The sequence below is a fragment of the Vicugna pacos genome, chromosome 6 (assembly GCF_048564905.1).
Source record: "Vicugna pacos chromosome 6, VicPac4, whole genome shotgun sequence".
NCBI lineage: Eukaryota > Metazoa > Chordata > Mammalia > Artiodactyla > Camelidae > Vicugna > Vicugna pacos.
Genome location: NC_132992.1, coordinates 69,812,181 through 69,836,157, shown reverse-complemented (window position 1 = coordinate 69,836,157; position 23,977 = coordinate 69,812,181). Strand labels below are relative to the sequence as shown.

The 23,977-nt window shown below is 48.8% G+C and overlaps 1 protein-coding gene across 4 annotated transcripts in view; it reads left to right on the top strand.

Annotated features, from left to right (window-relative positions):
- Positions 1-23,977, top strand: part of DPF3 (double PHD fingers 3) — a 194,502-nt gene that overhangs the window by 69,453 nt on the left and 101,072 nt on the right. For all 4 annotated transcript variants that reach the window (XR_012073736.1, XR_012073735.1, XM_072963369.1 and 1 more), the window contains exons 3-4: positions 3,452-3,559; positions 20,327-20,454. Coding sequence is in view for 2 of the 4 variants with exons in the window: in XM_072963369.1 (XP_072819470.1) it covers positions 3,452-3,559; positions 20,327-20,454 (236 nt within the window). In the remaining 2 variants the exon portion in view is untranslated. The remainder of the gene's footprint in view (positions 1-3,451; positions 3,560-20,326; positions 20,455-23,977) is intronic.

Below are 23,977 nucleotides of genomic sequence, written 5' to 3'. Positions count from 1 at the left end.
CCTATAAAGGCACCCTGGTGCCTGTCAGCTCAGGGAGGAGGGCAAGGAAGGGGGCGGGAGCCCTGAGAGAGTTCTTGGGGCCATTTGCTTGTTGATACCAGTCGAAGCAGACATCAAAGGGAGGCCTGTTTCCATCCTTGTGGCTAATGGAGCAAAGAGCAGCCTTGTCAAGCTGGTGGGGGCCTTGTCCTGCCACGTGGGCAGAGAGTCCAGGCTTGTCTGAGTCAGCTAGCTCATGATAATTAATAACTGGCATTTGTATGAGGCTTCATGGTTATAAAGAGCTTCTTGAATATCAGCTTATCCCCATGACAGTCCCTGTAAGGTAGGTATTACTAACACCCTTATCTTACAGGGGAGGTGATGGGCTCAGAAAGGTGTGGTGAGATTTCTAAGGTGACAGAGAATGGGTTTCGAGGGCCTGTGCTCTTCCTCTCAACTGTGGAGCTTCTCAATCCAAAGTTTAAGAATGAAATAGACAATCCCTTCTTCTAGACATTCAAACTTCTTCCTAAAATGGACTCTCCCCGGAAGGTGGACCTGCAGCTACAAGCTGAGTGGCCCGAGGCAATCTTGGTGCCCCTGACCCACAAGTGCAGTGACCACATTCTCAGGGAGGTCAGAGGAACTGGACAAGTGTCGACAGTTTCGACTTCTTATCACTTAGTATTACTTGAGTATGCAGGTCTAGACCAGTTCCTTCTCACTCGCCTGCCTTTGGTCAGGTTGGAAATACCAGTGAAGTAGCCTGTGGGACCAGAAGGAGTCTAAGACACAGATTCCCATCTTGGGGTGGGTGAGGTGGGTTCTGTGCTCAGTTCTGAGCTCTTCTTCTGGGGTCCCTCTTGGATGGTTTGGATGTGGGTGGAGGACTCTCCTGGAGCCAGAAACAGCAAGGCCAATGGTCATTCCCTTCTGCATTTCCCAGGCTGGTTCTCTTCTGGTTGAACCAGTATTTCTTGATGTACCTTCCAGGCACTGTGCTAAGTGTTGTGGATACTCGAGATGGACATGGCTCCTGCCATCCTGGATCTTATGAAACTAGTGGGGATGACCGTCTAGTAAGCAGGCAATCAAAGAAGATGCTTTGGGAAAAATACCGGGAACCCACTGGAAAAACCATTAAACCAGTCTTGGTACATGAGAGAGAACACCCAGGCAGTGACTAGCTGATGCTTAGACATCCAGAGGTTCTTTGTCAGATTTGGTAACAATCTATAAGTTTCTTAAAAAGACAGAATCGTTCACTTTTCCCTGCCCTGTCCCCTGCCACCTATATTCAGATTGGGTAGGTCTGGCATGGATTTTGAGCATTGGTGGTAATAAATTCTCCAGGGGATTTTTGGCTTCAGCCTGGATTAAAAATCACTAATACAAGAAGAGTGGGGTTTATGGGACTAGTTCTGGGATATGGAGCAACAGACTAGCCCTTGTACTTGACCTTCTCTGGAATCCTGGGGAACACCAGCCTCAGAAGTGGCCAGACATCTGGAAGGGAATCCGACTCAGTGTATGCATTTGAGAATTCTAGGATGAGAGGTGCCGTGGTCCTGGAGTGAACCACACCGGAAACGTCAAACTATTCCCAGTGATGCCCTCCTCAAACAGAGGTCAGAACTGGACCTCACATGAGACGGAGACCAAGCTTACTTTTTCTGATTGATTTCTATAAACCAGCCAGTCTAGTCCTCCGAGTCAAGGAGCTCAGAGCTTCAGGATCCTTCTACTGTGCAGAAGACCTTGCAGTTATCAACAAAATCAAGTATTAGAATGACTCTAGGGTGTGATGGGCCCTTAGCTCATAACATCAGAGATTTTTCCGGAGCCTCTAGGCTCCATCACCCTCAATGGTTTCTAAGAATCAAAAGGTAGGGGTGGAAGGGTCAGGACTCCCAACTTGTTCACAGCCTAGCAACCTGTGGGACCAGCTGTGTGATTAATAATGAAACTTAGCACATAAAAAGAATTTGAAAATTTTGTTTCCTTTAGTGCTGGAATAGTTGCCTCTACTTTGGATCCAAACCAAATGGGTAGAAATGACAAGTATGAATGAAAAATGAATGGATGGATATATAGCAATAAAACTTTTGTAGATTTTTCTCTGGAAAGTGCAAAAATGAAGCCAGTTTTTCTCTTAACTTTTAAAATTGGAAGACAGCAGATGGGAACAGGGTTGTGATGTTTTCTCAGCCCCATGGTCCTAGGCCGAGGAAGTGGCCCTCTCATGGGAGGCTGCCTGCATCTAACAGTTGTCACGTGCCACGTGTATCTACAGAAGACTGAGTTGTGACTTTGATGAAAGTGAACTGGAACATTTCCGTTCATTCATTCATTCAAACAGCAAATGTTTAGTTTGATTCTTCTCTGTGTTGGGCACGGTTCTGGCTCTGGGGATTCTGACGTGAGCAAGACAAGGTCCTGTCCTCGCGAGGCCTTTCACTCTGGCGGGGGTGGGTCAGTTGGCTTGCTGGTTTATTAGGGGGTGCATTGGGCAGTCTTCTTAGTCTGCAAATGACCTGACCAGTCTTCAGCCCTCTTCCTCTCCCCTCAGCCTCCACCCTGCCTTTTTCTCTGGGAATAGACCATGGTCTAGTGTGGGGAGTCCACGTTCCTGCAAGGCCTCTGGCTACCACGCTACACACCACAGGATCCACAAGTGTGTGGCCTGATGAGGAGGAAGGCTCCTCCGGGCTGCTTGGCATGACAGATGATGCTGGTGCGGAACTGTGGTGTCAAAGGCCAAATCTAAGTGGAGACTCCTGTTGGGAGACAGTGTGACACGTTTAAGCCTGGCCACTGGACTCCTGTTCATTTCTTTTTGTGAGGCCCAGGAAAGGGCAGGGATGTACGTCTGCCAGCTGTGCAGGCACGGAGCCTGGTCTCAGGAGCAGGCTTATGTTCTGATGGAGTTTGCACAGGGCTCCCTTTGGCTCCAGTGAGTTGCCTAAAGCCATCAGTGGGTGGAAGAAGCCAGTGGGTAGGAGATCTGGCTCCTTGATCCTGTTTACTTGAAATGTTTCCCAGTCTGGGCTGTCTGTAGGTAGATGGACTGACCTCTGCTGCTCCACCTGGAGGGGAACCTGCTTGACCTGGACAGAGGGGCAGTCGATGGGCAGTAGCTGGATACGCACTGCCTTGGAAACCCCGTGATAAGGTTAAATCTGGAAAAGTCCCTCTTGTGGTTTGAAGGTTCCTCTGATCTTCTTCCTGGGCCAGGAGAGAAGAACTGGTTTTGGTCACAGTGATGGCTCATTTTGGCACGTGCTTGCTGAGACAGCACTGTGGAGCAGACAGAGCAAGGGTCCTGGGGTCAGATGACCTAGATCCTACCTCAGCTCCACCGTCTACCAGCTGTGTGACCTCTCACTGTGAATGAAACAGTTAGACAGGGTTGGTTTCCAAGGCCCTTCCAGCCTGGAGCCTTTAACCTTTACACTGTCTCTGTCCACAGGCCTCGCCCCGGGCCAGCTGTACACGTACCCTGCCCGCTGCTGGCGTAAGAAGAGACGATTGCACCCGCCTGAGGATCCGAAGCTGCGGCTGCTGGAAATAAAACCTGGTCAGTGCCCTGTGGATCTTGGCTGGGCCTGTGATGGGAAGGGTGGGGAGTGCGGGGCTGCTTTGTCCATAGAGCTGAGTTTTCCAGGACAGTGTGTCCACGTGGTGCTCTCAGGAATAACCAGGTCCATGTGCACCCCCCCACACCGGCTTCCCTCTCTCTGGGGGTCTCAGGCCTTCCCCTTTCTTTTGTCTTTCTCTTGCTACCCAAGGAGAGGAAAGCCAGCAGGCGCAGAGTGGGAACGGGCCCAGCAGGAATGACTTTTGCAACAGAGTGGAAGGAACTGCAGCCCTTTAGAGCCGGGGGTACCTTCCTGTGGCTTCGAGTAAAGCAACCTTGTCCCGGACTGTGTGTTTCTAAGGAGGACAGTGAACCCTGTACCCTCTCCCCCCTTACTGTGAATGAACTTCTGGAGCATCTTACATGAAAAGGGCCAGCCACTAAAAACAGAACCCATCTTGGACATGGGAATGTAAGAGTTTCAGTTCAGAGTTTGCCTCTAGGTGATGTTGATTGCTTTGTGGCCATGCAGAAGGAATTGGTTAGTCTTCTTGACTACTGATCTGTTATTACACTTCTGACCGGATGGCCATCTTTAGACCTCGTGGGTTGCAGCGAGGCCAAGGGGTTGCCCTGGGTCCTTAGCTTTAAGGGAACCTCTGGTCTGGGGGATGCCAGAGCTGGGACATGACTCAGAGTGGTGGCAACCGTGCTGTTAAGTGGAACAAAGGCAGAGCTGACATACCCCCTTCCACTGTCACCAAACAACACAGATCTGGCAAGGCTGGTTGCCTAGTGATGTCACCTCACTCCTGCCTTTCCACACTGGCTCCTTACGCTGCCTTTTCTCTGCAATATCTCTGCTTACAGCTGTTGGGATGCTTTCTCACGTTTCCATTGTTAAGCATGCTTTGATTGTTCACTTTAACCCAGATTTCACTTGTGCAAAAGTTTTGTTTGTTAGGGGTAGGTGCTCCACCCAAGTTCTCAAATGGTCTTGCACAATTTACAAACCCTTGCAAAAACTGAGGTTGTCTCAAGCTCCCTGAGATGCAAGTTGTGGGAGAGCCAAGTCTCCCGAAGCATGATAATGTAAGCCACATGTATCATTTTATGTTTTCTAGTCTCAGCATTCAAAAAAAAAAAGAAAAGAAAAGAAAAAGAAACAGGTGAAATTAACTTTAACAATATTCTATTTAATCTAATGTAATATATCATTTCTACATGTAAACAATATAAAAATTATGAATGAGATACTTTACTTTTTTGTTATTATTTTTAACTCCAGTGTATATCCTACACTTTTAACACATTTGAATGCAGACTAACCACATTTCAAGTGCTTGATTGACACACATGGCTAGTGGTGGCCATATTAGTCATTGTGGTTCTAGAATTACACTCAAAGTGTGGTCTTGACTAGCAGCACTGGGACCTTGGTAGAGATGAAGAATCTTGAGCTTCACCTCAGACCCTCTGCGTTAGAATTTGCATTTTATCAGATCCCCAGGACTGCATCCCCAGAATGCATATCCAAGTGTGAGAAACACTGGCTTTGAAGACTTACAGGTGGCGAGACCACCAGTCAGTATGACATGACTCCACACTGTCCCTGTTTCTTTATTAAACATAAATAATTGTCGATATGAACAATTTATTTTGGAGGTGGGGGCTCCCTCCTTACCTGTTCCAGATCCATTGGTCTTGGTCTCTTGGACGTGGCATGGATGAGTGATGAGGTAATCCCTGGTTTGATTCTTAACTGGACCAATTTAATTCTACCCCACTCAGAGCTTTGCAGTAGGTGCTATGGCGAGAGGGGGAGCACACTCCCACTGGCTGTGTGGGCTTTGAGCGAGGGTACTATTCTGTCACTAGTTGGATGTGCATCCATGTTGGAGTATGTGAACCCACTGGGTATATCTCCCCACCTGTAAATAGCACAGTGGTACCTGGGATTCCTAGACAGCCTCGCAGCTTCCTCATAAGGATCAAATGAGCCATGTGTAATGGTATTTGCTTTTTCTTACCCTTTCAATTAAAAATCAAAAAAAATTTTTGAGTAGGTAATACAGTCACATGTTTTGACATTCCAAAGGTATAAAAGGATATATTGTATGGTGAAAAATAAGACGCAGTCTCTGAAGAGGCATCGATAGTACCATGTTTTGGGGGATTCTTCAAGAGAGAGTTCATACACGCACCAGGAATTACATCCATATGACCTTCCCCTCCTTTTTGCACACAGCGTAACCACCTTGCACTTTGCCCTTTCCATTAAAAAATGTGCCTCAGGCATTGGCCGTGTCAATATATAGTTTCCTCATTTCTTTTTCACAATTACACAATATTCCATTGTATGATTGCATATCTACTTATTTAACCAGGCTGTTCCCAATTTTTGTTTCTAATTTTTCCAATTTAACCAGCAATGCAATGAATATTTTACATGTATGTGAGGACATCTCATATGTAACTTGTTAATTTAAATGATTTTATTATAAATACTTGACACCAATTTAGTCTTTATTCTTTTTTAAAGTCTCTTCTTAATATTCATATAAAAAGTATTTATTAAGAACACTTTATATCAGACTTATTGGATGGTCTTCTATAAAATCAAAGACATATAGTACTGTAAAATACCTCGGACATCATTAATTACAATTCTTTATTTCACTGAAGTCCAGACAGGTTGAGAGACTTGCTCAAATTCACACAGCAATTCCTGTGGGAACCGGCAGAAAATCCAGGTTGCTCGATTTCTCTGTTCAGTGCTGTTTCTGATTCCTCATGCTGCTGCTGGTATGCTAACTTAAGTTTCTTTAAAGAAATTTCAACAAGTTTTTTCCCTTAAAAACTTTATTTTATGATTGTAAAACTAATACATTAATTATTAAAATGCACCCAAGAGACGGTTGACATTTCTTCAGTCATAAATGTCAGACACTTAAGTTGGACTACCTTAAGCAAAAAGAGGGAAATAGGTTCATGTAACACTGAACCCAGCGTTGATCTGGGCTTCAGGCAAAGCTGCATCCAGGGGCTCAAACATCGTAGTGAGGGCTTTGTGTCTCTCTTTCTACCTCTAACACTCTCTTGTCCTCATGGGACAAGCAAAGTAGCCACCAGCAGCCATAGACTCAGCACTCATCATACCCAGCAGAAAGGCTGTTCCCTTCAGTAGCTGTGGCAGAGAAGTCTCTGGAAGGACTGATTAGCTGAGTGGGTTTAGGTCTACCCCACCAATTACTGCCACTGAGGAGATGGGGCACTCTGATTGAATCCTCCTTATAATAACCAGTATCTGAACAGCACACTAGTTTACAAAATTATGAAGCATTTTCATTTCTATCACTTCCTTCGGTGATATAACCATAGCTCTGGGAACTGGAGAAGGAATGAAGGGGTAAAAGTGTTATAAGCTCATTTAATAGGCTATTGGCAAAGCCAAGCTGGATTTACTGTGCTGCTCACGAATCTGATAACCTATATTCTCACTATTGGTAGGGACTGAGGCTAGAAGCTGCTTTACCAGTGTCTGGTCCTTTTGTCTACAGACTTTTAACACAGGCCTCCTAGTGCTGAATGTGGAGAGGGTAAAGGAAGACCCTGGGGCTGGCAGTGTGCTGCCAAGTGCCCAGTGGCACCGTATCTATATCTGTGATCACATGAAAGGTTTCTTGGGCTTTGCCTTCACGTTTGGGGCAGAGGCTCAGGTGGCTGTTCCAGGCCTCAGCAGGAAAAGGCCCAGTGTCAGAGATGGCCAGGGACCTGTGGGACGACCCTCTCTGGAAGGATGAGCGCCAGGCTCATTGAGGATGTGCCCTCAGAGGTGTAGCCATATCTCATGGTGGCACAAGACCCTAGCCAAGTCGGGTCCACCCAAGGCAGGCTGGCTGCTCCACACCAGCACCTAGCAGGCGCTGAGAAACAGTAAGCTGTCCAGGGCTTTTCAAATGACAGAGATCCTCCTCGGTGAACTTGTTCCCTCTCTGGGTAATCAGACCTACTACTAAGCCTACTGAAAACAAAAACAAAAGCCCCAAAGCCTTGGGCCACACGTGTGTCGTTTCTGTATCATGTTCTGAGTCTGTACCACTGGGCCGGGCCTGACTCTTAGGATATACCTCCTCACCAGCCTGTGACTGTTAAGTTGTGAATAAAGATGCCTGGGGAGTGTCTGGGAGTCAGTGATGGGGCCCCTCGGGCTCAGACCTCAGAGCATCAGGGCCCGTCTAGAGAACACACAGTAGCGTGACCAAGAAATGTACCACTCTCTTCCTGGAGGTGACACACGTTTGCGTTTGAATTTTTCACACAAGCCAGAGTTTCAGAAAAGGTTCTTCATCCAGGGTCCCAACTAGCCCGTATGGCATCTTTGTGCAAATGTAGAAGGCGGCGCCCCCTCTGGGTGGACGTTTATAAACAGCGCCCCTTCTGGTGGGTTAGGAGAGCACACACTGGCTCTCAGCCCTTTTATGTCCCCTTGGCAGGGGTCCCTGTGCAGGTACCTACCATGTGCCCACCTCTCAGAGATGGAGGGAGAGGCTGGGGGCCTGCTCTCTTTTGCACACTGAAGTGGAGTTGGATGTAACCTTTTTGAAGGTCAGTGCATAGCACCTATCAGTATTTAAAAATCACATGCCATTTGACCTATAAATTCTATGGCTAGGGAATTTATCCTATAAATTAATATATAGTCAGAATGTATCAGGTTGTCCACTGTGGCATTGTTTGTAAGAACAACAAACAAAGAATGAAAACAACCAGAAGGTGCCTTAGTAGGGGACTAGTTAAATATATAGTACATTCATACACTGGAATACTATTCTGTCCTTTAAAGGAACAAGTAGAAAAAGTGGAAAGACATCCAAGCTATATTTTAAGTGGAAAGAAAGAAAGCAAATTGCACAATATTATGTATAATCCTCTTTGGGCAAACCTTGTAGAAAACTGATAATCAATTTGTCCATCTTGGGCTGAATCTCTTTAAATCTATAGAAACTGAAAGAGTGAGTTTATGTTGAAAGAAAACCAATGAATGAGCCAGCCAACCCTTGGCACCCCTCTACCACCCAGGCCCTGTGGATGCCCATCCTCTCCTCTCTTGGGCTCCACCATCAGCGCCTTGTGTCCTCAGGGGAGGGAGAGAGAATTTCCCCTGATTAGTGAGAGATGGGGCATTGGCCTGGAGCGGAATTGTCTCAAGGCATGAGTTTCCTTCCATGTCAGACCTTTTTATGCGTAATAAGGAGATGCCACAAACAATTTGCCATGGAAACACCCAATTTGCCATGGAAACACCCAGTTTGCCCCTCCCATCTTCCTTTGTGTCCCTGCCTGAGTCCAGCCAGTGGTGGGCAGCTTTCAGCAACAAAGGCCAGGGTATAATGTGGGTTAGAGTGGTCCTTGACCCCAGGTCTTCAGAGCCGAGAGCTTTGTCAGGAAACCAGGTCAGGGCAAGGGGAGGGGGTGTCCATTCAGGAATGCTAAGGGGCCTTGGAGAAGGGCTGAGGGCAGGGCTGCAGAAACATCCACTTCTGGTTCAGCCCCACACAGCACAGAGCTTACCTGTGACATCTCGGAGCAGGAGCGGGGAGCAGATTGTGGTTGCTGTGAAGTCGTTTGTTTCTGGGCTAAATTATACACTGATGGAGTACTCCCCAGGCCTGCTGTCCTCATCCCATCTCCCTCACTGTGAATGTGCCATCCTGCCTATGTTTCTTTACTTACTTGCTGAAAATACAAATGTGTCTGTGTGGGGGTGGGATGGGGCTGAGAGCTGGGGAGAGCTCTTTGGAATTTGAAAGCATTCTCAATGTCCCTGGACCTCTGTGTTTCTCACGCCTAACATTACCCCTCCAATCAGTCTTGAATAAACATCTTGCAACCTCCTACCTGCCTGGGCATCTGAAGGACAACACATACAGCATTATTTCTCTCTGCTGACTGACAATGGAGTTCAGTGTTCCCTGCAGCTTGCACTTGGCTGCAGAGGCAAATGCAAGGTGTTTCAAGGCGCAGCCATCACAATTCAGGCAACATGAAGACTTGGGTGGGGACTGGTGCGGAGGCGGGCCTCCCCTGGACTGTTTCCCCAAGAATGGAGCTCTGTCCTTGCAAAGGGAAAGCCGAGATGGCAGGAGAGAAAGGTGGGTGTAAATATCCACCAGAAGGCCCTGAAGCAGGGCAGATATTGGGCAAAAGCCAGCTGATTAAAAAAGAGCCTTTAACTTCACTGTTTTTTTTTTTTTTAATGAAGAAAAGGAAAAAGGCTGAGAACAAACTTTTACTTGTGTCCTGGATTAAATGCACAGGTAGTCTGCTTAGATCAGTTTAGCATCTTCTAACCCCAGATTTTTTGGTTCCTGTGGTCTAGAGCAGATTTTATCTTTGTTATGTATAGAGGTTGGGAAAACTGTGGCATTGAATTAGGAAGTTAATTTCCCAGGGGATATCAGTGGTGAAGCCAAGGAAAGAACCCTATGGGGGAACCTACTTACTGGCGCCATGTTGCTCCAGGACTCAATACACACGTTCATCCTGGCATCATTGGATCAGCAGGCCTCCTGGAATGTACCTGGGGCCTTGTAAATCCCTTTTGCTCCAGGACACTTGGGGAGCAGCATGGCTCTTTGCCACCCTTGCCAGATTCCAAGGGTGATGAGAAGGAAGGAAGCCAGGAATAGGGTTCTGGTTCTTTCCCTTGTGTTTTTTGGCAGCCACCCAATGACTGGGCATGGATGACCAGGATAATCACCGCCCTACCACATGTTGTTGGGGGAACATGAACAGTTGGGCAGGAACCCTGTGGAGATGATAGGCTAGGGTGCCCCAAAGCAGCGGGTGCCATTGCCAGCCAACAAGCAGTCACAGGACCCTTGGAGGGGTACCCCCAAGGGGGCGGTCCAGGCACAGAGGCCTGAGTCCTGCCTGCATGGGCAGCGGTGGAGAGGCCGGCTTTGCCCGCCTAGGGTGTCCTGGCCACACTGCACTGCCAGAAGTCTACAGATGGGAGCAGGCTGCGGCCAACTTCCCCAGCTTTTGAAAATCCTGAATCTTAATTAGTTCCCTACTGCTTTTGTACATGGCCCACATTCTAATAGTCCCCGGCTCCTTCCACCATTTGCTCTCTGATGTTCGGTGTGATTTCTCTTCTCCTCGAGACAGTCTCCCCGACTCCTCCAGCACCCTCCCCATCCAGAAACAGCTTAAGGAACGCCAAAGTGCCAAGCATGTAGCCCCAGATTGATGAGCCTGTCAGCTGGCTCCCTGTGCCCCCTGCCTCCCCTCCCCCGTGTGCTCCGCACAGGGATGAACCGGGGGCGGGGGTGGGCGAGATGCAGGGACGCCGAGGAAGGGACCCGTGGAGCCCCCGGCCAGGTGTGAGCCAACGGGCAGCGTGACCTTCTCCCGGCCCGCGCAGGAGTCTGGCTGTGTCCTTCCGAGGGGGAAGGACGCTGGGTTCCCACCCTCATCTGTCAGAGCTTATCTGTCTCTGCGAGGGGGGTTGCCTGAGCTTGGTACGGCCGGGAGAATGGATGCCTTCAAGTGCATCAGGGGGAAATGACCAGTCATTTATCTCTTTCCTGCCGTGTCAGAGCTGCCGCCATCCATCGTGGAGGCCGCAACAGCTGCTTCTTCAGCTCTTGTTGGCGTCGTGAGCAGGAGAGCCGGAGAGTGGTGGGCAGGCCACGCCAGCCCCGGCCCCGTGCCCGGGCTCCTTACGCTCCTTTTGCCTTCCAGGCGGTCTGGGGAAAGGAGCCGGGGCCGAGGGCCCGGGCCGGGGCGCCGGCACTGTGTGCGTTCGGCGGGGCTCTGGGCGCTTGGGCTGGCGCAGGAAACGGGCCGCAGCTGGGAGTCGGCCGGGCGGCCCGCACACCTGCTGCTGAGCTTCCCGGACCGTGGTTTGCATTCGGACCCAGCAGAGTCACGTTTAGGGCAAGGGCTGTAAGACTGAGGAATCGCCTTGTTACACCAGCGCCTGTTCACCTGTATCTCTCCCCAGTGCACACGTTTGAGGGCAGGGGCCCACCCGATACTCCATCTGTAACCCCAACACCCAGCACGGGCTTGGCACATAGTAGGCGGACAGCAAAGATTTATTCAAGGGATGAAAAGAAGAAAGGTGCCTGGTGTCTGGTCTCAAGCTTGTAGAACAAGGCTTGGCTCCCATCATGCCCACATCCCAGATGACTGAGGCTGAGCAGGAGAGGAGGCACCTTTGGCAGCTGACCTGGCCTCTCCATCTGATTCCCAGCCTGGGCTATGGGGCTCTGTCCCAGCTTTGCCATCTTTGGTTTGGGGTAGTAGGGGCCTCCACTGTGCTGAACAGCTGTGCTCTGCAGGAGAAAAGGCACCAAATAGGAATCACAAGGTCTGGGTTCAAGTTCAGACCCCTCTACCTACTGGCTTTGTGATTTTGAGCAATAACCACTCTAACCTTGATTCTTCATCTGTGAAATGTGGGTCACTGCAGCTGCACTGCTTGCTTCCCCAGGGTTGTTCTGACAGTCACGTGGGATGGTGGAGCTGGAGGGCTTGGCCAGTGTGAGGAGGCACTGTGATGCCACCTCTGTGCTGTCCTGCTGGCTGGGCCCAGGGGATCTCAGTTGACGCTGTCTCTGTCCCTGGCACCAGGGATGTGCTCACTGCAGGCAGCTCACCACCCAGCTGGAAGAACATGTGCTGTCTGGTCAGCATGGGAACCCATTTCTGCCTTAGAATCTTTTAAAAGCCCAAGTCTAGTATCTTTTATATCAAGGAGAGAAGGCCTGGCATCTGGCTGTGGGATCCACCTTTACCAGAACCACAGCTTTCCCAGACTCACCCCTGTGTCCCAGAGCTCAGTCCTCTGGCACCGTTGCCGGGGGCACAGAGATAAATTTGGAAGGCTTCCTCTCTGCTTTTACTAACACCTGTCATCCCATGGTGCTAGGCCAGGCCTGTGTGGCTGGGTCTTTTCTCCTGCCCTTGGCCTAGGCTGATCTGCCTTCTTAGAGAACCGCTCCTCTGTGGACTCACTCTGTATGGCTCTATATACCTTTGCCCCTTGGCACTCGGTCCCCAGCCTCCACACCCGGCCTCTATCCTGGTTCACTGGGTGGGGATGCCCCTGCTCAGGGGCCAGGCGGCTGCCCTCTGGCTGTACTTGGCAACCAGGACGCAGGTGCTGCGAAGGCAGGGCTTGTCTGTATCACACATGCCCTCTCCTAAGCGCTGGCTCGTTGGCAGGGCTCCACGCCTATTGCAGTCGCTCCTAACTGGTCTTGCTGCTGCCCTCGCCTTCCTTCAGTTGTTTTCTGAGTGTTAAAATATAGGCGTCATAATGTCGCTCTTTGCTCGAAACTGCCCGTGGCTTCAGATGGCACTCAGAGCAGAAGTCAGCATTCTCGCAGTGGCCCGCACAGCCCCTCAAGGCCCGGGAGCTCTCGGGACTGGGCTCCTGCTCTGCCCTCAGGCTCACTGTGCTCTAGGCGGACAGGCTCCGGCTTCAGGGCCTTGGCGCTGATGGCTCCTTTGTCTAGAATGTCCTTTCCTGGACGGCAGCATGGCCCCCTCCCTGCTCCTTCAGGTTCTGGCTTTCCTGGCCACATCTAAAGCTGCAGCTACCCTCCCCTGACCCCTGGGACTCCAGCTTCCTCTCCTCTGCTCGGTTTCTCTCCAAAACACCAATTACCATCTGCCATAGTATGGGTCTTGCTTGTTTATGTCTTGTTTCTCCCCTACTAGAATGTAACTTCTGTGAGGGCAAGAACTTTTGTTTTTTGTTCTCAGCTGTGTCCTCAGCACCTAGAACAGAGCCCAGTACACAGTAAGTGCTCAATAATGACTTATCAAGTGAATGGAAAGAGCAAGGTCTTCCAGGTGGTTCTGCTGTGATTTCCAAATCTGCAGGACAGCGTCCCCTGGACTAGAGCAGCATCTTGCCCTCCCAGCCGTGCCTCGTCCTCAGCCTCGCCTATCCTCTTAACTGCTCCAGACTTGGCTCCTTCACTTCCATTCCCCCTGGGCCCACGCCCAGGCTGGGGGAGCTGTGCCTCCTGGTACCTGATGGTCTGAGAGTGTCAGAAGGCGAGGAGTTTGGCCGAGAAGCACAAGGAGATGGAGACATTGGGAAGCAAAAAGGAGGGTGCTCCCCCATTAACCGAGCATCCTCCCCTGCAGATGCTATAAGTCCATTATCTCTTCTGGCCCCGTAACAACACCAGGATATGAGCTCTCCAGCTCTACAGATGAGGAGATCAAGGCCAAGTGTGCAGTGCATGGTACTGGAGCTGAGATTTCACCCCAGACAGCTTTTTGCACTTTCCAGTGATCTGTATTCGCTCGATCCATTTCCCGACTCAATCCATTCCCACCGTCCCTCGCCTCCCTCACCTTCCTGCTAAGTTGCACTGATGTGGCCTGCTGACCAGCCCAGTGGCGAGCTTCCTTTGACAGTGTGGGTGTTTTCCTGTTCTCAGGGGGGAGGGGAATGCTCATCTGTGTTGCCGATCTCTGGGTACTGCCGACAGGGGCCCATCCTTGTGTGCTGGCTTAGGGGCAAGTGGGTAGGCACAGCAGAGAGTGGGGACCACCTCCTGGGGGAAGGATCAGTCCTTCTGTTGTGTGGCTGTCCTGGGCTTCTAAACAAGCAGTAACAAGGGCCTGCAGGGTGCAGCCTGGGCAATGGGTCCTCATTGTGAACCTCATCTATTTTGAGCTTTATGAATCACAAAACAGGGAGTCCAGGGTAGCCAAGAAAATGGCACCCCTGAGGAATGAGCAGATGGATTCCCGGGCCTGCCACCATCTCAGGAAATCAGGGCTTTGGCCCCCTCCAATCTCTTCCCCTGTGGGGTAAGAGATAACAATACCCCCTTCTCCGTCCCCATGAGCCTTTATCTGATGGGGATAAATGAAATAATGACTCTTAAACTTCTTGCTCCTTGGGAGTAAGTTGATGTGTAAATCTAAAGAAATATGATGAGCTTAACTCCTCAAAATAATAAGCACCCAGAAGAGAAAACTGCACATTTGTATTTTTAAAGAAAAACTAGGGGCAGGTTAAAAAAAAAATTCTGAGCACTCATGATGTAGCAGGAAGATTGTCTGCCATTGTCTGTGGGATTCTTCCCTCCCCTTGCACCATGACTCTATCTCCAGGCTCCTGCATCAGGGAGAGCTCATGATGGATGGACGGATGGATGTGCCTTGTCGGGGTGTTTCACCACGATTTCCCTTGGGGCAGTCTGTCTGTTGGCAGAGCACAGCCTCCCAAAAGATGGTATCTCTTGCAAACTCGACAGCTAACAGACAGCTCCTCTCTTTGTATATTTCCCCAAAGAAGAACTGTCTTAATCTGTTTTTTATATGGCATATTTTATTGTAATCCATATATGACTTGCAGGTCCCCAGTCCTCCATCCTGAGCCAAAAAATGCATGAGGAGTTAGAGGCACCGTGAGTCCGTGACATCTAAGCGTTTGCATTTTTAAATGACCTGGGATTTAATTACTCTCTGTGCTCCCATGTTGCACTTTCGGGCTTGTCTTGCCTGCATCCTGTTAATGAGCTCAGTGGCTCCAACAACCCAGTGGAAGCCTTGCATTCAATGCGTTGGGTGGCAGGCTTGGGGCACCTGTGTCAGAAGCCTGTGGCTTTGATCTTCACCCGAGAGGGTAGCTGCCCTGTCCACAGCCTTAGAGAGAAGCCATTGCTCTTCACTGGTGATTTTTTTTTTTTTTGGCTTTGCTTTTATTTGTGCTTTTCTTTTCTTTCTATTTTTTTAGAAAGACTTTCTATGCTTCAATCCTTGTTTGTCTAAGAGGTTTTTTCTTATTTGGAAACTGATTTGCTTCGGTTTGCACAGAAGCTGTCTCTGGTGTGATGGATCGTGCTGGAAGTCACCCAAGGAGTATCTCTGTTCCCAATTAGAAGTGGAGGCTGAGCTGCTTACAGGGGCCCGGGGAGGCGGCTGGCTTGGGTGACAGCTGCTGCCGCTCTGGAGAGAGTAACGATCCGTGGGTTTATATCCATGTGAATAAAATCAGGCTAATTTAAAGATGAATTATGTGTGTGTGTTTAGACCATTTTCTTTTAACGTTACATGTTGGATGGCTCCTGTCCGGTTATGTGGTCCCCAAATTTGTGCGAGGGTCAAAATGAATACGCTTATAAAGCATTTCTCAATCCTATATCCAGATGAGTTGTATTAGAATAAAACTGAATCAAGGAAATCCCTAAGGGCTTCATGGGGAATGTGTCTAGGACATACGTTGTGCAAGAGCTTGGACCCGTTACCTTATTTTTCCTTCACTCTGGGACCTCCTGTGGTCAGGAGCCAGAGAATGTACCCTCTGCTGCTTTGTTGGGAGGGCACTGGTTAGCCTGTCACTCTGACCTTGCCAGCTTTACCCATAGTGCTTTGAAACCAGGGTTTGCCAGGGGTCAGCGAGAATGCTGTTCTGGAATGGCGCTCAGCCGGGTATCAAGTAGACAGCATGAAGAACCATAGTTAATGTCCTTCCATTTTTTGGAAGCAAAATCATAGCACATGTTGCTTTTAATGCTATAAACCTGCACTGTTTAATACGGTAGCCACCAGCCACATGTGCCTATGGAACACTTGAAATGTGGCTAATCTGAATTGAGATGCTCTGTGAGTGTAGAATATACCCTAGATTTCAAAGACTTAATGTGAATAAAATAATGTAAAAAACCAGAATAATTTAAAAGTATTGATTGCATGTTGAAATGATATTGTTTTGGATGTACTGAGTTAGATAAAATATATATATTAAGATTAATTGGACCTGTTGCCTTTACTTTTGTAAATGTGGCTACTAGAAAGCTTAAAATTATATAAACGGCTTGTACTATATTTCCTTTGGACAGCACTGCTGTACCATTAAAATCAGAATCGTCCAAATTTTGATAGTAATAACATGTAGCATTTATATGGCACTTAGAACATCCCAGGCTCTTTACACATATGATCTCCTTTTGAATCTTAAGTTTTGAATAGAAAAAAAAGCAAAACAAAAATTCAGCCTCATTTCCTATTCTGTTTCTCATACTAGTTTTTGTGGATCTTTGTAGAATTTCTTTAAGCAGCGTATTACCATGTTTAATTCTCACACCAACTCTGTGAAATAGATACAGTCATCATCCCCGTTTAACACATAAGGAAACAGATGTAGAGGTTTAAGTAACTAGCCTGTGGTCCCTTGGCTAATAAGTGGCAAGGCCAGTATTTGACTCCAGGAGTTTCTGAAAGCAGAACTTCTATGAGCCAATTAAATATTTTGGTTAACTAGGTAAGGATAATGCCACTCAATTTCTCTGGAATTCTGGGAGTCTCTGTCTTTCTGTGCTCTACTTTCCTCAACAAGGGATTGGACTCAAGATGCTATTGGGGTTCCTCCTAGCTCTTTGCAGGTAAGAGAGCCCATTTCAGTCTTACCGTATTGGTTCTCATTTCCCTCTTTCTTCTGACACTGTGCCCGTCTTGTCAAGGACCAGAGAACTGAGCAAGTAGACTGAATGATGGGAAAGCAGGATGGAGGAATACTTAGCAGAGGAGGAAGGAGGAGCAGGAGAAGGAGGCGGAGGGAGTTCAGCAGTGATGGAAAGTTCTGTGTGGGCTCAGTACTGTTGTGTGGGGTGAACACCACGTGGGGATGTTCGTACACAGCTGAGCTCAGAACCGTGACACACACCTGCCCTCAGCCTCAGCAAAGATCTGCCTTTTATCCCGAAATATGAAAACTATGGAGAGGGTCTAGGAATGCAATGGATGTGCACAAAGATTAGGAAAAACCTTCCTTTTCATGGAAGGACCAACGCAAGGCAGAGTGAAGTCCATACAGTCTAGAGATTAGGTGAATGTAATTCTGAGGTAGATTGGGATCAAGGCTGGACTTTGCTCCTTACCAGCTGTGTGATATTAAGCAAGTTCTACACCTCCCTAAGCTGCAGCATCCTCATCTGTAAAATGGGACGATAACTGTGCTCACCTTGGGTGGCGGAGGGGATTAAGTGATAACACAGCAGTAACAGGTGCCATGTTGTGAATGTTTACCGGGTGCCAAGCAGTCTGCGTGTACACAAATGTATTAACACTGGTCAGGGCTCAGCCTGAGCCTGCAAACTACTACTAAAGATATAGCCAGTGGGGCTTTTGTCGCCCTGTTAACCATGTCTAGGAAAGATCATTTGGCTGCATTCTTGTCCTGTTGTGTGGCTTTCCGTGAAGTTACTTAACTTCTCTGAGCTTCAGGTGACTCATTTATAAAATGATTAAAGCAGATGATCTGTGAGGCCTTTTTCAGCTCTAAAATACAGTGCAATTCTGGAAATAGGATTTATTTAGTGTTGAGAAGGCTAAGGGGGATACTAGAATATGAACTTCATAGATATATATATATATATGTCATATATATATATATATATATGAGTATTAAAAGTTTGAAGGATGCTGAAGAGCTGTTTCTCTTTTGACTGAGGACGGGACATGAGGCGACACATTTTAATCATTTTAAATTAGACATTTGGAAGCCTTTTCTGACTTGGGAGAAAGAGTAATATGTCATCGGAGCAAGCTCTCGAGTTGCACATTGAACTCGTTGAAGCAGACTGTTGACTATTTTTCTGACACTTACATGTAACTTTATCACACAGGCCTCCCCTGACCCCCTGACCTAAAGTAAACACCCCCGCCTCCCACCATATTCTTCCTTTGCATTTCACTCTGTTTACCTCCATAGCATTTATGACATTTTTAAATTGCATATTTATTTTGTATTTAGCATTTAATGTCTGTCTCTTTAGATTGTAAACCATCTAGAGGCCTGGCTGGTCGTTATTTGGTTCACCTCCTATATACCAAGTCCCAGCACAGTGGTTGTCACATAGCAGGTGGCAGTAAATGTTTGTTGAATGAATAGGTGAGTGAGTTTCAGAGGTGGCTGATTTGGTGCTAGTGCTTTTTGATGGAGATGGATCCTCTGTTTGACTTTCATGTTAAGAAAACTCCCAAAGTCCTTATCTCTCAAGGGACTTTAGGTACTGTTTCTCCTTCCCGCCATTGTATTCTGGGGGCTGGTCACACATAGGTGTAAGTTTCTTTAGTTTTAATGGGCTGCCCCAGCACTGAGCACCGAGCACCGTGGGCTGGTCAGCCTGTGCCTGGTTCTGGTGGAGGAGATGGGGGGAAGGTGGAGTTCCACTGGAGGCACAATAAAGGCCAGTGGAACACAGCTTGATTGTGCTGGTTATTTCCGTGTACTCCCCCAGATCCGCCCTTTGTCCTTCTTTACACCGCCCTGTGCCCTGGGAAGCTGACCCCGGTGGCTGCATCAGTGAGGCTCCCTTGCCCTCTGGCTCCTGGTTGAGGTTGGCCATTGGCCAATGGGAGGGCAGAGCAGGAAGACGAGGATGGAGGGAGAAAGAGATTGGGCCATGTGTCCCTGCGCCCGGTTCTCTGGCATGCGCGCTCAAGAGCCATGCTGCAGCCACAGCCCCTACTGGGAGCACTCCATGGCACACTCTCTAGGTCTCGCAAACGCTCTCTCTGTCCCTCCGGGAATAGCAGTGCTCATGGCTCCCTGCTGTTAATTCCCCTGGGTGCTTCACCATTCCTTGTTGTCCCTTACTCCTGTCCACACCTCTGTAAACAGTCCTCACACTGAACTCTGTACAAATGGGCCGTTCACTCCCATGACTGTTTGCTTGGGCACCACACCCTCAGATCTTGCACCCATCTTAACCTGATGCAGGGAGGGGACTGTGCATCTAATCACAGTGGGGTATGAGGTACAGGATCAGAGGAGAGGTTGGAGGAATATTTTGTAGTAAATCCAAATGTGATCACCTGTACCTGAGGTTTCTGTTTCTGGGGAAATACAAAAAAATCCCCAAGAACCTACTTTGGGTTACAATTTGCGGGGATGTCATGAGAAGGGAGCTCTGTTTCTCCCTTGGTTTCTCTCATGGGCCGGGCTGGCTCTGGCTGCCACTGCTCCAGTGGCCCCATGACCTCGAGCCCCAGGAAGCCCATCAAACTCTGATGCCTTCAGAACAGATGCCCCGGCGTGCGGGCACTGCCGCTCCCAGCTGCTGGTCTGGGGCCTGTGAGGCATCTGCCCTCGTTCTTTTTCTTCCCTTGGCTTTAGAGGCCTTTACTTCCCTGGTGAGTTGATTAGAACAGCCTCTCTGAAGTTGAAATTGCTTTTCGTGGGGTAGACTGGAGCTGGGCAGCCAGCATGGCCGGGGGAGGTCGTGGAGTCACCAAACAAGAGCTGGCCTAGAGGGAGAGGATGATAAGACCGAGACCGACATTGGTGTACCGCTTTAGAGTGTTCAAAGCACTTTAATGTGAAGGAACACATTTATGTGCCACGAAATGGCCTCGTGGGGGGCTGGGCATTGTCACCCTCACTTTGTAGATGTGGAAAAGGGCTCGGGCATCCTCCAGTGCCTCGCCCAAAGTCACAGGGCTGGAGAGTGGCAGAAACAGGACGGAGACCCAGGTCATCTGACCCCACGTCCGTCTGGCGCCCTTTCTGCTCTGCTTCTGCTGTCTCTGAGGGAGCAGGCAGGGTTGGGCTCTGTCTCTGGGACTGTGAGCTGGAGACAGAAAAGCTCCAGTGTTGGGAGGAGAGAGCCCAGGCTGTCGAGTCCTCCCCAGGAGCTCCAGTTCCTGCAATGCCCTTGGGGGCCCCTCCTCCTGTCCCTCCTGCTTCGAGTGACCTGAGGCTGCTTTTCTGTCCTTGCTTTTCAGAAGTGGAGCTGCCCCTGAAGAAGGATGGGTTCACCTCAGAAAGCACCACCCTGGAAGCCTTGCTCCGCGGGGAGGGGGTCGAGAAGAAGGTGGACACCAGGGAGGAGGAAAGCATCCAGGAGATACAGGTATTTCTGTGCTTGCTGGGGGGACGCCCCCGAGCACCACCGCTGTGCTCCTGAGAACTCCAGCCCCGGCTCTGGTCCTCCTATCACGGAACAGGGCTGTGCCTCAGCTACTTCGGGGCGCCTTTGCTGGGGAGCTCGCAAATTCTTTTCTGATTTAACCTGTCCCCGTTTCCCCTCCTCTCCCTGTTTATCCATTCAAAATGCAGTTTGGGAGCCTACTGTGCAGCAGGCACTGTTCTAGGTCCTGGGGGGTGCAATGGTGAGCAAAACAGACTGGGTCCTTTTCCCCAGGGAGCTGAGAGTCCACAGTCCAGCTCTGAACTCTCGGTTGTCTGCACCAGCCTGTCCAGAGTGATTCCCTTCTCCACCCCATCCTCGGCACCAGTACACCAGCCGTCTTATCCTTTCACATCACTGCCCACTCCTTCTTCAAGGCCAGTTTCGAAGTCACCTTCCTGGCAGGGTCAGTGGCTCCTGTCCCCGTGTGTTCACCATCCTCTGTGCACAGCGGTACTAAGGCGGTCACCATGCAGGGTCACCATTCAGGATTATAATGGTGCACTCTGACTGTTTCTTATTCATTTTTCTTGACTCCCCAATGTCGAATCCAATGGTTGGCACAGAGGATTGTAATAATATTAATTAATACAAATAGACATAATAGTCCTAAATATTAAACATAATTAAATTATTAAAGTTAAATTACATTTATACTTTATATTGAATTTTTATATTTTATGTTGTACAGTACATATGATAAAATTATGTTTATTAATTTTACTTCCAATTTAATATTTACAGATTAATTTATTAGCATTATAATTAAATTACTAACAGTTACATTTTTGGTTTGCTTTGTAAGTAGCACCAGTGTGTGAATTTCACTGAGTCAGGGACCAGGCAGGCGGTAGTGTTCACCATCGTACCCTGGGGGCCTTGCACCTTTGGGCAGAGTCAGGTGTCCCTAAAGGCAGTGAATGAGTCAATGAATGTGGCCTTCTCTGCTGTTCCTGCGTTCAGATGAATCTTTTCTATTCAGTCGAGTCTTTTCTATTTGGTTGTCACAACATGGCTTATCTTTGCTCCCTCCTCAACTCTGAGCCCCAGCCCCAGTAAAGATCCTTATTGACTGTGACCTTTGTTTGACACACTTTGGAGTTGTCTTCAACCCCAGTCCTTCTCTCACACCCAATATCCATTCATCAGGAATCCTGTCCGCTGTGCCCTCAATGTAAATCCAGAGCGTAGCCCCTTCTCACCACACCCACCTGGTCCAGGGCACACGCATCTCCCGTCTGAACTCTTGCGGTAAAGTGATCCCCCTACTGATGGTTGAGAGGGAGCCCTTGCCATGCTCAGAACCCGCGCTGGCCCCTGTTCTCTGGAGTATGAGTCACGGCCCTCCTACCTCTCTCCAACTCACTGCTTCCTCTCTTCCTTCCTTCCTCACTCGTCTCCAGGCCACCACCTCCTTCTGCTGCCCCCCCCAACACACTGGCCCGCTCCACCCTGGGCTTTGCTCTGGCTGTAGAGTCCTCTCCCCACACATCTGCTGGGCTCTCACTCTCACCTTCTTCAAGGTTTTGCTCCTGTCCCTCCTTCTCTGTGGAGTTGACCCTGACCAGTGTGTGCAACACCACATCCTGTGCGCCTGATTCTTACATGCTTTCCTCTCTCCTTTTCCCCTGTAGTTTTGTCACCATCTAACAGACTTCATAGTTTTCTGATTTATTATGCTATGGTTTATTTTCTCCTCCAGTAGCATGTAAACTCCTCAACGGCAGGCCTCTTTGTTCATCTCGCTCACTCATGTACCTCAAGCACCTATACACTGCCTGACACGTAGTAGGTGCGCAACAGATGTTTATTGTGTGGGTGCACGAGTGAACAGATTCCTAAGAGTTGCCCGTCCTTGGTCCGTCCCTTCTCCGACATGTCCTCCTCTGCTAGCTGACCTTTCATCCCCAAACACAACTCTGCTTGTGCCACGCCCTTGTTTAAAAAACTTGGCTAAAACACTTTTGTTTCCTGCTAAATAAATCTGAAATGATGAGTGTGATCGTCTTGAGCCCCCTCTCCCTGCTCCTAACCTAGTTTTCAGGCTTATTTCCCACAGTTCCTTTACTCCCTCTGTTCTTCAGCCTCTTCCCTCCGTGCCTCTGGTCATGCTGTGCCCTTTATCTGGCGTAGCTTTTCTTCCATCTCCACGTGCACAAATTCCACCCATCTATTAGGCTCAGCCCTGTTACCACCTTCCCCATGAAGCCTTTCTTGATAACCGCCCTCCCTTTCCCCCAGTTCTCTTTTTACCACCGGCATTTAGGGCACCTGGGAGTTTCTTCTTCTTCTAATTCCTTTTTTTTTTTTTTTTGCTATTCATGTATTATCCCCCATTTTTGGACTTTCAGATCTTTGAAGTCAATGTCTGTCCCATCTAGATTGCCCATTAGAGTAGTTTTTGCTTGGTTAGTGTAATTTGACCGAGTCAGTGAGTGGGACAGAACCATTGCCCAGAAGCCTTGATGCTCCAGTGACAGTCAGCCCTTTCCCTTTCGAGCTGGCAGTGGGTTCAAGTCCTTCTCAGGCAGCGTTGGGCCAGTATATGGGTTGTCGTTGTTGAATCATTATCATCACCATCATCCCTGATGTAAACTGAATGCCTACTATGTGCAAAGCATGAAAGCCACCATCTGCTGTGCTAGAAGCCAAAACCAGGACCAAAAGCCAGATGAGTTTACATGTTCTTATTGGCTTTGATTATTAAAATCAAGTGCACATCTAGCAAATGGTCTGTTTTGTTCATTTTCCCATTCATTTATTTGCTCCATCAAAGTTTATCGAGTGTCTCCTCTGAGCAGGCGTGGTGTCGGGTTCTGGGGAAATGGAGAAACCAAGAGAGACCTGTCCCCTCCACTCATATTCTGTTGTGACATAGAGACAGAAAGCAAGGACACAGACAAAATAATTGCATTTCAGGATACTTGCCTTGAAAAGAACAGAGCATGAAGATTCAGTATAAGAGGAGGGACAGATTCTAGGTAGTGTCCTAAGGGAGACAGGGACTTAACTCAGTCCTGTGAGATGAGAAGGAGCTGAGCAAGTGAGGAACCTGGGAAACAGCCTTCTGGGCAGAGGAAAGTGCTCCTGAAGGCCTCGTGATAGGTCCCAGCTCATCGTGTTGAAAGAACAGACAGAAGGCCGGTGTGGTTGGTGCACAGAGCTGAGGAGAGAAGGGCCCTGGCGAGGTGGGCAGGGCCAGACCTGCAAGAGGCTCTCGGTTTCATGAGACATGAAAAGGAAGCCATTTGGAGGATTTTAACCAGGGCAGTGAGTGTGTGTTTCCTCCAGATCCCTCCAGCCACTATGTGGAAGAAAGACGGGATGCAGGGCCCGCAGTGGAAGGAGGGAAATCAGCTAGCAGGTTTTCGCACTGTTTCAGGCCAGAGATAATGGAGTCTTTAAAAGGGAATTCCTTCTTTTTTTAAACACACACACACACACACACACACAACCATGAACCATT